This window comes from Anopheles maculipalpis, chromosome 3RL (genome assembly GCF_943734695.1).
Source record: "Anopheles maculipalpis chromosome 3RL, idAnoMacuDA_375_x, whole genome shotgun sequence".
NCBI lineage: Eukaryota > Metazoa > Arthropoda > Insecta > Diptera > Culicidae > Anopheles > Anopheles maculipalpis.
The window spans coordinates 29,114,990-29,127,920 of NC_064872.1; the positions used below are offsets into that span (position 1 = coordinate 29,114,990).

Sequence of the window (12,931 nt, forward strand, 5' to 3'; positions counted from 1 at the left end):
TTTCCCAAATTTTCATTCTTTTTCTGCTCTGTGAGATCATCCAGTGGCTAGGGGATCTTCGACATACGGCAGATCTTCACCATGCGGCAAATCTGGGAGAAGAGAAATCTCTTCATAGATTTCAAGGCGGCATATGATACCATAGCCAGGGTAAAACTGTACGAGGCCATGAGCACTTTTGGAATCCCGGCCAAACTGATCAGGCTTATTAGAATGACCATGACCAACGTCACATGCCAGATGAAGGTGGATGGAAAACTCTCAGGGTCCTTTGCTACCACCAAAGGCTTGCTTCAGGGAAATGGGCTCGCCTGTCTCCTATTCATCTTGGCGCTAGAGAGGGCCATCCGTGACTCGGAGGTGGAAACTTCGGGAACCATCTTCTATAAGTCAACCCAGCTCCTGGCATACGCTGATGATATAGACATCATTGGTCTGCGGTCCTTCCAGGTAGCAGAGGCCTACCAAAGGATCAAGCAGGCGGCAGAAAACCTCGGGTTGCAGATTAACTGGGCAAAGACCAAATTGATGGTGGCACCATCAGCGGCCCTACTACAAAATCCGGAACTAAGTGCAGGGGTGATGTACGGATAGGTGACCGTAAATTTGAAGTCGTTCAAAACTTCACCTATCTCGAGTCAACAATCGTAAACATCCAAAACAATCCAAAACAATATTACTGATTGAATTCCTGAGCTAAGTAAAGTTAAAAATAATCTGTCATTTTCTGACGTTCATTTAAAATTGCGTATTTTTGCCACATCTTCTTGAAACTTCTTTAGTTTTCTTGGGGAAAATCGTGTTATCCGAGCCTTAAAATCTTACTGGCTTTATCAAACTGATTAGGCAAACCTTAGATATGTCTCTTGGTGATTTTATAATTGAATCATTCGATCTAAGGGTCGGTATAGGACAGTAGGAGGTCCAGACTTTATTACTACTGGCTAATACCTAGTGCAACGATTTAAAGAAAAAAACAAAACTATTCCATCGACTGATACTATTCTAACCGAAAGTGTCTGTAGCAATTTTCTTAATTCATTGCTTCACGATAACATAAACGCAAAACAGCGAAGAATATCTTGTAGAAAACGGAAATATCATGCAAAAATAATACAAACAGTTTGCAAGAGGCCACTTATTAAAAATTCGATCGATTTTTTCAGTTTTCCTTTTTTTTAGAATAGAGTTTTCCTTTTAAGAATATTGTCTTGAAAGGAAGCAAGTTCTCTGCGGGGCATACATACGCATAATCGTTCCTGGTTATCAAACATGTTATGAGTTTCCATCTAATCGATCGCCGAATTGCATTACATGACCAGAAATACCTCCCTCCCCAAAAACCGGTATTGTGGCATTTAGGGAAATATTACAGCACTTCGAAGTTCGTTTCGTTGGCTTTGGAGATCCTCTATCTAACAATCAAATAAACTATGACGTTTGAACATAGTAACACAACGTACTCCATCATATCAGCCACCCTGTACTCCGTCCGTCTGCCTGTGGCATTTGCATTTTGCTTAACGACAGACTGATGAAGATAGCGAGCAGCTAGTGAGACAGGGCAAAAGGGAACACACCAAAAAATCATAAAACACACGTGCAAAAACACAACTACACACAAACAACCGGACACGCTTTAGTGTAGAAGTAGGCTATGGGAGGGTTTAGCAATCTCGTCTGCTGCTGCTGCTGCCGCCCTATGTCGTTGATGTTGGTATTATTGTTGTTGGTGGTTGGTTGCACTGGAATTTCCCAGACCTTTGTACTTTGTACCTTCATCCACTCGACTGTTCCATACACGACACTACACTTAGCACTCTATTAACTAATTCTACACTAAAACGGATTACTTTCATATGCTTGGTTTAGACACACAGGCACACGCATTTTTGGTGCGTAGTATAAGCCCACTTTCTGCGTAAATTTCGCAGTAAACAAGATCACTGCTTCTTATTGCATCGTAATTTAGTCGTTGTTGTTTGATGCTTTTCGTATGCAAATTGAGAAAAAAAAGAAAACACGATAAGATTTTTTTCTCACGGATACGCATCATTAAATGGATGCCCTTATCACGGTCATGGCCCAGCACAACAAACAACAAAAACAACATCAAACCGACATACACGCACACTCATTTTCTTTGCTTCTGTTGTGTTAGCAAATGCACACATACATGCACACACACACCTTCCATTGTGTACTATGCGGAAGAATGTCATGGAAGGAAGGGCAAGGAAGTGTGTGGCTGAACGACGATGTTGGATCTCCCATACGAGATACAGACCGTATAAAAGAGGAAGAAAAACAATATACACACATACACACACACTCACAGAGACACAAATCGGGGGCCACCACGCTCCGGGGCAGACAACACATAATGCCTGCTCGTACACCAACGCAACCATACAAGCGCACACACACCCACACACTGGCACGCACGCACGCACTCTAATGAAACTTCTAATGCCCTTCTGTGTTGCAGTATACGCAGGCACAAACAAACACACAGTCACGGGCGCGTTAACCCATGTTTTGGGGGTTGTAAATCATTGTTCACCATACGAGACAAAAACAAACTACGAGACGACGATGATAGGGGGTGCTAAAACTGTCATCATACTTGCCCACTATTTTTGCGTTCAATTTCTCACCTATCACAACACTCACTAATCAAGCAAATCTCACACAATAGACGCGATACTCGGATGGTCTTAGCAGCAGCTGCTGCTGTAACCTAGCATACAACATCAGACAGATAGACAGACAAATTTTCCTTCATCTCATAAAACTTGCGTCCTCCTTCTAAACCCCATTCCCCCCCCCCCCCCCCTTTCTCACTATTTCATCCCACAATCATCCTGGGTCCTGTGTGTGTGAGCCACGAACAGGGCGAGTAACATTTAGAAGACGTCGACCGAACAACCCCCTCCCGCTGCAGACGGAACGGAAGAACAGCAAGAAGAAGCGAACTGTTTGTCAAAAAGGTGGACATTGGCCGTATGTTTCGATTCCCGTACTCCTTTTTAGGGGGTCGAGTCGCGAGCCCACCCCCACCCAACATATCGCGCTCTTCCTTCTTTCTTTTTCGCATCTTTGTAGTGAAATGATTATTATAATCTACACACACACACACACACACACACACACACACACACACACACTCGTTTGGTCTCTCTCACATACTCTCTCTCTCTCTTTCTTATATTCTCAAGCAGGCACACACACGCAGACGAGCGCGCGCACACACGATAAATAGAAGAGGTTCGATTTGCAACGCACGCACACACCCACCTTCGCGTGCACGCACGTACGCATCTTCTCTTTCACGCATTCCTTCACACACAGGCGCACTTCAGGTTTTATTTTTCCTCTTTTTTCGCTGCCGATTCTAATGCACAAAAAACGGGAATCGGTAACGAGCATAAATCTGTATCACGTTTCAAGATGGATATGCTTTCTACTCTCAGATATGCATGAACAAACACAGTTCTTTTTAAATATTTTTTAATTAACCTCTCAATCAAATCGAAACTCATGTCGCTCTACCGTATGTCTTCAACGAAAGGAAGTAAAAAACAGCACAACACAGCAGGCTCTTTTAGCTTCAATTCTAGCAGGCTATGAGCCATCGCACACTATCATCACGAAAAACAAACACACACACACATACAAGCACAATTTTATTCTACTTTCTATTGTGCTTTTCTTTTATTTGTAATTTTTCATAAGAAGCTTCTGCTTTTTCCTACAAATTTTTTGAAGGAAAAAGAGACGCACTCACAGCTTCTCGTTAATAACAGCGCGCACATACGTTAGCTCGCGTGCGCTCTCCCTCTCTCACTCATATGCACACACACACACGCGCACACGCACAACCCAGTAGTACGCGGTCGGTAATCGATCAACAGCGACCCAACAACACGCAAGGGCACGGTCAATGATAGATTTTCTTTTGCTGCCGGACTTTTTTTTTGCTTTCTACACGGGCACTATTCACACTTTTTCGCACACAAAACAAAAGCTTTTCCATCAGCTATCGGTGCAACTTTTCGTAAGGCTTATAATCGATCACACACGCACGCACATGCATAATTTCGGCATCTCAACACTCGTTTTTGATGAATGATTAACAGAAGTTATAGTCCCCAAAAACCTGCAAATGCTCGGGTCCTTTAAGAGAGAAGTCGAAAAAAACGAATTTCCCACAAATATCACTCCGCACACGCAGGAAAAAAAGCGCAGACCCGTTCGTTCTTTCTCTTTCATTCGTCTACTTCTACGGTACCGCGAGCTAGACGCAAAAGACAGGGGAAATTGCCTACTATATGGGCCGCGCCTGTGAGCTGCTGCTGCTGCTATTATTGTTGCTGATGTTTCTTCTGCAGATGATGGAAGGTGGAAGTGTACCCCCGGATGGTAGTGATTGAAAAGCGCAACAGAACAGGATAAAACGGTGAAAACAACGTTCTTTCCACCGACTCTTTACGTACGTTTGGTTTTGATGCGTTTTATCAGTCAATTCCCGTTGCACTGAGGCGATTTTTCACGTTTTCTTTCCCGTGTGTGACCACCACAACCGAACTACACTCGAGCTTTGAGGGAGATCAAAACAAAGTGAATGTGGAAGCACCGGGTCGGTACAAGGTACGCACCACACTGCTGTCCAGAGTGAGAGATAAAAGGTATGCCCATCCATTTGACAATCGAGGTGGAGATCGAGAATTTTACAGATTTTCGGAGTTAGATCATTTTGTTTGGGTAGACTACTAAATTTTCAAACAAAAATCTGTTTCAAATAGATATTTTGCCCAAATATTTTCTTTCTCGTGTCCATCATGGGTGTAGGCGAATAGTAATGGCCGGACCTGCCATTCGTTCAATTTACGCGTGTCTGCCGAATGTCAAATTTAAATGAAGATATTTGGAAACCGTTAGGAAATATAAATTTGCAACATGCTAGTGCTTTTTCTATTGAGAATTCATCGTGAAAAGCACTATAAAAAGGAGTGGTTGTTGATATCATACTGAATACCATGTTTACCTAAAGGAAAAACGAAATTTTATTCATTTAATTTACAAAAGAAAAGATCATGCTACAGGTTGACGATGCAGATTTCAATAAAAAATCAAATTACAATCAGCAGACAGCAAAAAGCTGCTTTTCTGTTTTACTTAATTCACGTTCGTTTGCAAAATCCAACCGAGAGTGATAAAGAAAAACCAAATTCTGTCAGTATGCGCACCTCACATATAGCGACCTTGTACGAAACAGACAACCGGCTGTGGTGGAATTTCGGGAAGAAACGTCAACACAGCACAACCACAACAAAGCTTTTATTGCTTCCCAAAAGCACGTGTGGAACGGTTTTGTGATTGTTTTCCATCGAAACCAGAACAATGAACAAACAGAAACGCAAAGCCCGTGCGAGTATACCATCCGCCACAAATGGCAACGATTCCGATGGTTCAGATTACGAAGTGGAATGGCACGTGAAGCCCACACCGCCAAAGGTCAACAAAGCCGAACTGTACCCATTGCCACCACAGGTTACCAAGAATCTACAGAAGCCGGCACGCGGTGCACGGAAAGTGTCCACATCTTCGGAAAGCGATGTGGAGACTGGGGAAGGTTTGCCGACACTGACCACCGAACAGATTAATGGCATTCTGGAAACGATAAAAAACAACAAACGGTTTGTTTTGATAGTAAAGAACGTTAATTTCTCCACTGCCAAGGAAGAGATTTGGCAACACTTTGATCAAGCCGGTCGTGTGAAGGGTGTTCGCATACCGAAACATCGTTCGTCTGGGTTCGCGTTTGTGGAGATGGAAAATCCTGATGGGTTTCAGGTAAAGCGATGGTGTAGTCAGGATTCTTCAAATTCAAAGCTTTCCAATAATTTCTCCCCCTTTTCTCAACAGAAAGCATTCCTGCTCGATGGTTCGTATCTTGATGGGAGAAAAATCAGCGTAAACCTTTCAGAAAGCGGTAGCAAAAAGTCCGCTACCCGTATCCAGCTGCTTGAGAAGAAAAATGCCGAAATTTTAAAGCTTCGGAAGAAAAATAGGAAAAATGTTGCGGCAGAAGAAATAACGCTCGTGCCGGATCCAACCCTGCTGCAGAAGAAAGTTCCACCACCGGACAAATATCTCGACAAGCCGAAACGGAAGCAGCTAACGAAAAAGGAGCGAAAGGAGCAGAAGCAAAAGACTTCACTGCGGGCAAAGTTTAAGAATTTAGAAAAGAAAGGAATAAAGGCGTAAACAGTTGGACGGTGAAATCGAAATTGTGCACAGTATTTACCCTATTGTCAATGATCTATCTGGGTTAGTTTTGCACTTTAATTCCTGAATATCTTGATAGAAAAGTCGTACACAACTTGTTGAGATCCGTTGAAAAAGAAAAAAATTGTATATTGAATTTAAATAATTTGTTCGACTGACACCTCTTCCTAGAAACAAGATATTATTTCTCACTACAGTGAGAAGGGTCTGTTCACTAAAGTGAGAAGCAATATTTTTGTTTGATAAAATCGCCCCAACTGCAAGTGTCACCACTGGCTGACAAATTTGCTCCTCTTCATCATGTTGCGAAATCTGACAAGCAGCACCTACTTTATTTTTGTTTACAAAACCAATATATCAACTCCGACTGTGCGTGTCTGGCTAGCTCGGTGTGGGGCTTATCACACACTGCTTTACACGCCGTAATTGTGCAGCTTCACCGGCCATGGTACTCGCAAACTGCATCCGCTTCACCGCTACAGCTGCTGGCAAGCTTGGTCAGCGGGATATATTCGCCAACTTTCGCAACCTAGTAACCGCCACCGTCACATCGAGCTCCTCATCCATACCGGCCCAGGAGCAGCCGCGACGACAGCATGCCTCGTACGGGAAAATGTCCGGCTGGCAGATACATGCTTACGGTGTGCCACAGGAAGAGATACAGTTTAGTGATGGCATTAAAATGCCCATCCTACGCTCACCCACCCAGCTGCTGGTGAAGGTGAAAGCGTCCTCAGTTAACCCGATCGATGTGGCCATGATCAGTGAGTGGAGGGGTTTTTTTTTGGTTCGTATAACCATTCGTGTTTAACTGGTTTTTTTTCCTTCTCGGTGGATCTCATTGTCCTCTAGACGGCTATGGTGCATCGGTGCTGAATGCAATGCGCTGCAAGGATGGTGGAATCGAGTTTCCTCTCGTGCTCGGCCGCGACTTTAGTGGGGAGATTGTACAGAAAGGGTTGGGTATTTCTAGCCGTGAGCTCGAAGTAGGCGATGAGGTGTGGGGTGTTGTGCCGGTGCACTTGCAAGGTTGCCATGCCGATTACGTTGTCGTGGAGAAGTATTGTGTGCGTGTTTTCGTGCCAAACGAAATCATGTAATTTATTTGTTCGTTTGTGGTAATTTTCCTATTTTTGTACACTTTTAGCTGTTCAAGAAACCTTCCAATCTAAGCAAAATCGATGCAAGCGCTATACTGTACGCCGGTCTAACGGCCTGGTCGGGATTGTACATAACAGGACATTTGGGCGATCTGCTTGGCGCCATTTCACCCGTTGGTGGTGGTGCGGGCAAGAAGGTGCTAGTGCTTGGTGCTGCCGGTGGGGTCGGAACGTTGGCGGTGCAGATGCTGTTGGCTGAGGGTGTGGAAGTGTTTGCCACCTGCTCTACGGATGCAATGCAAATGGTACAAAATCTGGGAGTGAAATACGTGCTGGATTACACCGATCCGGCGCACGTACAGAACGTGGCCAGTGTAGGAAGGTAAAACGTGTGAGAAACTGTATCACGATCAAACAAAATAACGATTTTTTCTTATTTCTCTCACTTTTCTTAGGTTTGATATTGTGCTGGATTGTGCCGGAAAAGGCACCGAGTACGCAAACGAGGTACCATGGTTGTTCGATCAGTACATCACGTTCAATTCACCCGTACTTAAAAACATCGATGCGGATGGCTTTGCGGCAGGCATGTACCAGAATGCGGTGAGTCTCGTGCGTAATAATGCGGCCTCGCTTAGCACCCGGCAGGGTCTGGTGAAGTGGGGCTACTTTGTGCCGGCACCACAAGGTATCGCCTATCTGCAGCGTTTGGCCGAAAAGGGAAAATTGTTGCCCGTGGTAGAGAAAGTGTTCCCGTACGCTGGTACGCCGGAAGCGTACGAACGTGTCGCGCAAAAGCATTTACGAGGGAAAGTGGTGATCGACTTCGAGTAAGCGGAATCGGTGGCGGCGCAGACTACACATTTAGAACTGTCGAACGAGAGCGAGAGTTTCGAATGGAAGAGATAGATAACGAAATATTGTAGCGAATCGTACACATTACGTGTGCTACCGTGTGATTATATACCATGCTAGTAATTAGAGAGAACTCAATTATCTTTCCATACAATTTTTCTTTCACGATAACTTCAACAGAACAAAAAACTCAAGCAAAACTAAACGTAACGACTGTTTTGAATTTTATTTGACACGCAATTGACAGATGACATCAGGCGTGGTGGGGCAAAGCATTCTAGAAATAAAATTTTTCTTCTCACTAGAGTGAACGAGCGCTTCTCACTATCATGAGAATTGACATTTTGCTCGTGGGACGGAGATGAGCAAAAACAAACAACAACAAAAGGCTGTAAACAAACAACAAATTTCCTTCGCTGGCAGGGCGACGAATCGTTTTATCGATTTTATTATTCCGTAACTGGAAAACGTAGCTTTTTTCGGTGAAAACGCGGCCATGAGTGACGGTGGTGGCAGTGTGAGACAGCGCAAGAAAAGTTCCGGCGATGGCACTGGGAGTCGGCCACGCAAACCGTAAGCAGAAAAAATGCATGAAAATGCTGGAATTAGTGGATGGCAAAAAGCCTAAATTGTATCGTCTATTATTTGCCCCCTTTTTTAAGGAAATCAACTACCAGTTCCGGTGGTAGCTCGTCACCCAGCACCGCCCAACAGCATCAGATGTGGGCCCGGATAGTGCTAATGGTAGGTATTGTGGCCATCGTGTACTTTACCACGTTCCGAACGCGGGAGAAGAAATTTGCCACCCAGCGGGAAGTGCTTGAGCTACGCACCCAACCGCTCGACTGTTCCCGACCATATCTGGAGGAAATATCAAAGTTTTCCGGCTGTATACCGAACCAGTGTGGACGGTTTGTGAGCGATAAGATTGTATCACCGGCCGAAGCCGGCATACTGCTCGATCTTGCCCGGGCCGGATTCGAGCTAGGCCAATCAGCTGGAGGCGCTTCCATACTGGACCTCCACTCAGGTGCCCTCTCCAAGGGTACCCAATTTGTGAACGTGTACCGGTTGCCGGAAGCAAAAAAACTGTTCACCAATCAACATATCAACGTGTATCGACACGTAAAAGCAAAAGTACAACAAGCTGTGGCCGACAATTTCCGGCTCAATGTGGACGCACTGCACCTTACCCATCCGACCTTCTTTTCGAGGCTTACGAACGCGACCGCTAAAACGATTCACGACGAATACTGGCACGAACACGTCGACAAGGAAACGTACAACTCGTTCCACTTTACCACGTTGCTGTATCTGACCGATTACGGGAAAGATTTCACCGGTGGTCGGTTTGTCTTTATCGACAACGAAGGCAAACATAACCGTACACTTGTGTACATCGAACCGAAACGGGCGCGTGTCAGTGGGTTCACATCCGGTGCGGAAAATATGCACCACGTGGAGCAGGTGACCGGTGGCGTACGGTACGCGATTACGATTTCGTTCACCTGCGACCGGGAGATGGCAATGGCGGATCCAAAATTTGCACTCGACGAGGAGGAAGAGGCGGAAGACGGTGGTACAAGGGAGGGTAGGGTGGTCGAGCCCTGAGATAGGGCCGATACTGTGCTCGTTATCCGTACGCTGGAGGAGTTTAGTGCAAAGTAATTGCATTACGTTCGAAAGGACAAAACCCAAAAAAAAAAATGTTCCTTTTCTTCTTTCGGCGTATTATTTGCATCATCCACTTCAAAAGGAGCGCATTTCGTACTTAAGAAAAAGCCGTATTGTTGCCATTGATTTTGTGTATTGAAACAGTATTCAGTTGCTGTAATTGCATTCCGTTACCAATTTGTGTTTAAGCCACTGCACAGAAGCCTCCCAGGACAACTACAAGCAATATTAACGAACAAATGTAATTTTAATTCCAAACTTTTATCACACGTGATACAGTAGTAATTGTGTGATTTATTGTAGCATTAATAAAAGCATTGCCATTGCTAGAAAAGCAAACAAACTAAACCAGAACAAAGAACATTTAACTAAGTAAGTTAAAACTGCACGTTTGCAAAGAGAAATTAAATCGAACCTTAAGTATGCGATGGACCCTGGTCATGGGGATGTAGGAATGTAGGACATATGGTGTAAAGAAATAAATACTTTTAACGGTGTGTGAGTTAAAGCTTTTGCAGTTTTTGATTGGTTTTTATTGAGCTTTCTTGCTTATTGAATAATTGGTGTTGTTGCAATAGTCCCCTATATCACTAAGAGTTGCGATGAGTACCATCCGGAACATGCTTATTCTCTTGTGATTCTAAAAGCTCTCCGATTGATCCTATTTTTAATCTCCTGTTCAGGGTTGAGCACGTCTAGATGACCAGGCCAGTCCTCCAACCGCGGCTGCATCCAATCTCCGGTAGGTTTGACTCCACGAGTCAGTGACGAGCACCTTCCTGGTGGGGCATGAGTCTAGCATCCTCATAACGTGCCCCAGCCATTCTATCCATTCGGCTTTCACTATCGTCAGGATAGTGAAAGCCGTCAGGAAGTGTCGAGTGGACCGCAGATGATGTCGATGTCGATCATCCATGAGGGCTAGGAATGGGAGCAATCGGGTGAAAATCGTGCTCCGGATTCGCATGACATCCTCCAGAGAGAACAACATGCTTTTCATAACACCCTCCAGAGTCGATCAGCAGACAGGAGTCCATAGTGGCTTTGATCAACCATACCTTCCCGGCATAGCTTCCCAGCTATGCCGTACTGTTGCATAGTGTTCCATAATTTGGTGCTAACTAGGCTAAATATCCAGCTCAAATCAATTTAGCACCCGATATCCAGAATTACCTGAGAGAGAACAGCCTGTAATGCATCAATTGGACCACGAAACTGGGTAGTTAGGGTTGACGAGGCCGTTTCACAGGAAAGTTTTGGATGAAGTCCGTCGATCAGGCCCCTCAGACGAAACTTGTTAGTGGTTGCCTCAGAATGTCCCTCTTCATACATACTGGACAGGATGTCGATCCCGAGCTGAGCAGTGGCGGATGAAGGCGTTTGGAGGCGGAATGGAAATTGGGGGGAACCTCACCCAGTAACGGATATCAATCTCCCGGAAATTGAACTGAAGCAACTGAACCTAGACCCCTGTACATCTGCAATAATTCTACATCAAAAGGAATTCTCTAGCTGACGAGGCCCCTTGTGGCCGCCCATTAACCTGACCACTGGTAGTTGTAGTTAGAGAACAGTCCTTACCCCGGTATTGCCATACGAATAAGACGACTAAGAGGACTGCTTGAGGGACTTTCTTCGATCATTTTGAACGCAGGATGAATAAGCAGCTACAAGAACTTGCTACAAGCTACAAGAACAAGAAGACTACTAGAACTTGAAGATATCTATCTGTAGCTATTGTACTCCGAGCATCGATATGTGTACAGAGAATTGAAAAACCCCAGTGAATCCAGGGCTCTAACCAAATATTCATATATCTCTTCATGTGACGCAATGACTTGTGTTAAGGGAATCGTTATCACTTACCTAAGAAACAACCTTTTCCAAATTTGCAGGCAAGTTGAAATGATGTCCTCTGGTCAGGCAAATATTTCAAAATTCTTTCGATACTATAGAACACAGAACAGAACGTTAAAACATAAGTTTAAACTAAAAAAAAATACCTCGCACACACTGTCATGTCGTCGTGTTATTTCCCGGGTGTTTACACCATATATTCTAACTTGTTTTTCCAAATGTTGGTCACATAAACTTAAGCCACGTAGTTCTTTCTTCAACTATTACTGTCTTCTTCCTCTTGGGGCATCTCACCTATTTCATTACAAGCTCTCGAACGTTACACGTCCTCTACTTAGTTGTGACTATGACGCTCATTCATTCAACCTATTCACCATGTACTGGGTTAGTAGTGTAGTAATGGAGTTGAGTAAAATTATTTACGTCCTCTAAAGTGCGCTGTGTAAACTGCTGTGCCAGAAGTTGATGTAGGAAAATTCTCCGCCTCATAAGACGATTGATTGCATAAGACTACATAAGTGCGATTTGTGCAGACTATTTGTGTGTGTTTTTTTAGTTTTCTTCACATTTAAAAGGTTTACACATATCATATGTTATGGAACACACAACACACCCATGAGAATATGTCAGTTCGTGAACGCTTGTGGGCCACGTGTTCAATGTCCTACTGTAAAAGATTACATTCCTGGCATACCAACCAGTTATATTAGTGCCAGCGATAGTATGGTTTTGCATAAATATGGTTAAGTTTTCTTTTTATTAGATGTTTAACTTAATTTGTAACATATCTTCTGCATGCCGCAATCGTATGAAATGCCACGAATTAAGTTTAACATCCAACAGTTTCATCTTATCAGCTAAAACCTGGATGTCCCTTTTTGTTTCTGTTTCTGTCCCACTCTCTCAAACCTATCCCGGAGAACCTGCTTTTTCCACTCTTCTCCTCACATCGCAAAGCTTTTCTTTGCCTTCAACGTTTCTTCAGCGCCAACAGTTTCCATTACAGTAAAGAGAGCAACTTTTCTTAAAAGTGCTCAGTATCAGTACCTCAAAAACCAGTCACGATTCCTTTGGAATTCAAACAAACACTTTTTCTTTCTTCAACATTACATTCGGAGCGAAAAACGAATAAAGCCTTAAGAAAAACGAAACGA

General features: G+C 44.0%; 3 protein-coding genes across 3 annotated transcripts; all 3 read left to right on the plus strand.

The window, feature by feature from the left end:
- The first annotated feature begins 5,399 nt into the window (after positions 1-5,399).
- LOC126565245 (uncharacterized) lies at positions 5,400-6,277 on the plus strand. The gene is made up of 2 exons (XM_050222405.1): positions 5,400-5,856; positions 5,929-6,277. Exons 1-2 carry the CDS (start codon positions 5,404-5,406, stop codon positions 6,268-6,270), a joined length of 795 nt encoding a protein of 264 aa, XP_050078362.1. The 5' UTR covers positions 5,400-5,403; the 3' UTR covers positions 6,271-6,277.
- A 459-nt stretch (positions 6,278-6,736) lies between these two features.
- On the plus strand, positions 6,737-8,233 carry LOC126564764 (reticulon-4-interacting protein 1 homolog, mitochondrial). The gene is made up of 4 exons (XM_050221864.1): positions 6,737-7,055; positions 7,144-7,358; positions 7,439-7,773; positions 7,847-8,233. Exons 1-4 carry the CDS (start codon positions 6,737-6,739, stop codon positions 8,223-8,225), a joined length of 1,248 nt encoding a protein of 415 aa, XP_050077821.1. The 3' UTR covers positions 8,226-8,233.
- Positions 8,234-8,669: 436 nt separating this feature from the next.
- Positions 8,670-9,906, plus strand: LOC126564978 (2-oxoglutarate and iron-dependent oxygenase domain-containing protein 3-like). Its single transcript, XM_050222112.1, has 2 exons — positions 8,670-8,819; positions 8,909-9,906. The coding sequence occupies exons 1-2, from the start codon at positions 8,743-8,745 to the stop codon at positions 9,855-9,857; spliced, it is 1,026 nt and encodes a 341-aa protein (XP_050078069.1). The 5' UTR covers positions 8,670-8,742; the 3' UTR covers positions 9,858-9,906.
- The last annotated feature ends 3,025 nt before the right edge of the window (positions 9,907-12,931 follow it).

What these genes read in the sequence shown, in the direction of transcription:
- LOC126564764 (XM_050221864.1), top strand. Translation starts at nt 6,737, where the DNA reads ATGGTACTCGCAAACTGCATCCGCTTCACCGCTACAGCTGCTGGCAAG. An exon ending in GATCGATGTGGCCATGATCA is followed by an intron (nt 7,056 to 7,143) that starts GTGAGTGGAGGG and finishes ATTGTCCTCTAG; the next exon opens with ACGGCTATGGTGCATCGGTG. An exon ending in TTGTCGTGGAGAAGTATTGT is followed by an intron (nt 7,359 to 7,438) that starts GTGCGTGTTTTC and finishes GTACACTTTTAG; the next exon opens with CTGTTCAAGAAACCTTCCAA.
- LOC126565245 (XM_050222405.1), top strand. Translation starts at nt 5,404, where the DNA reads ATGAACAAACAGAAACGCAAAGCCCGTGCGAGTATACCATCCGCCACA. An exon ending in AAAATCCTGATGGGTTTCAG is followed by an intron (nt 5,857 to 5,928) that starts GTAAAGCGATGG and finishes TTTTCTCAACAG; the next exon opens with AAAGCATTCCTGCTCGATGG.
- LOC126564978 (XM_050222112.1), top strand. Translation starts at nt 8,743, where the DNA reads ATGAGTGACGGTGGTGGCAGTGTGAGACAGCGCAAGAAAAGTTCCGGC. An exon ending in GGGAGTCGGCCACGCAAACC is followed by an intron (nt 8,820 to 8,908) that starts GTAAGCAGAAAA and finishes CCCTTTTTTAAG; the next exon opens with GAAATCAACTACCAGTTCCG.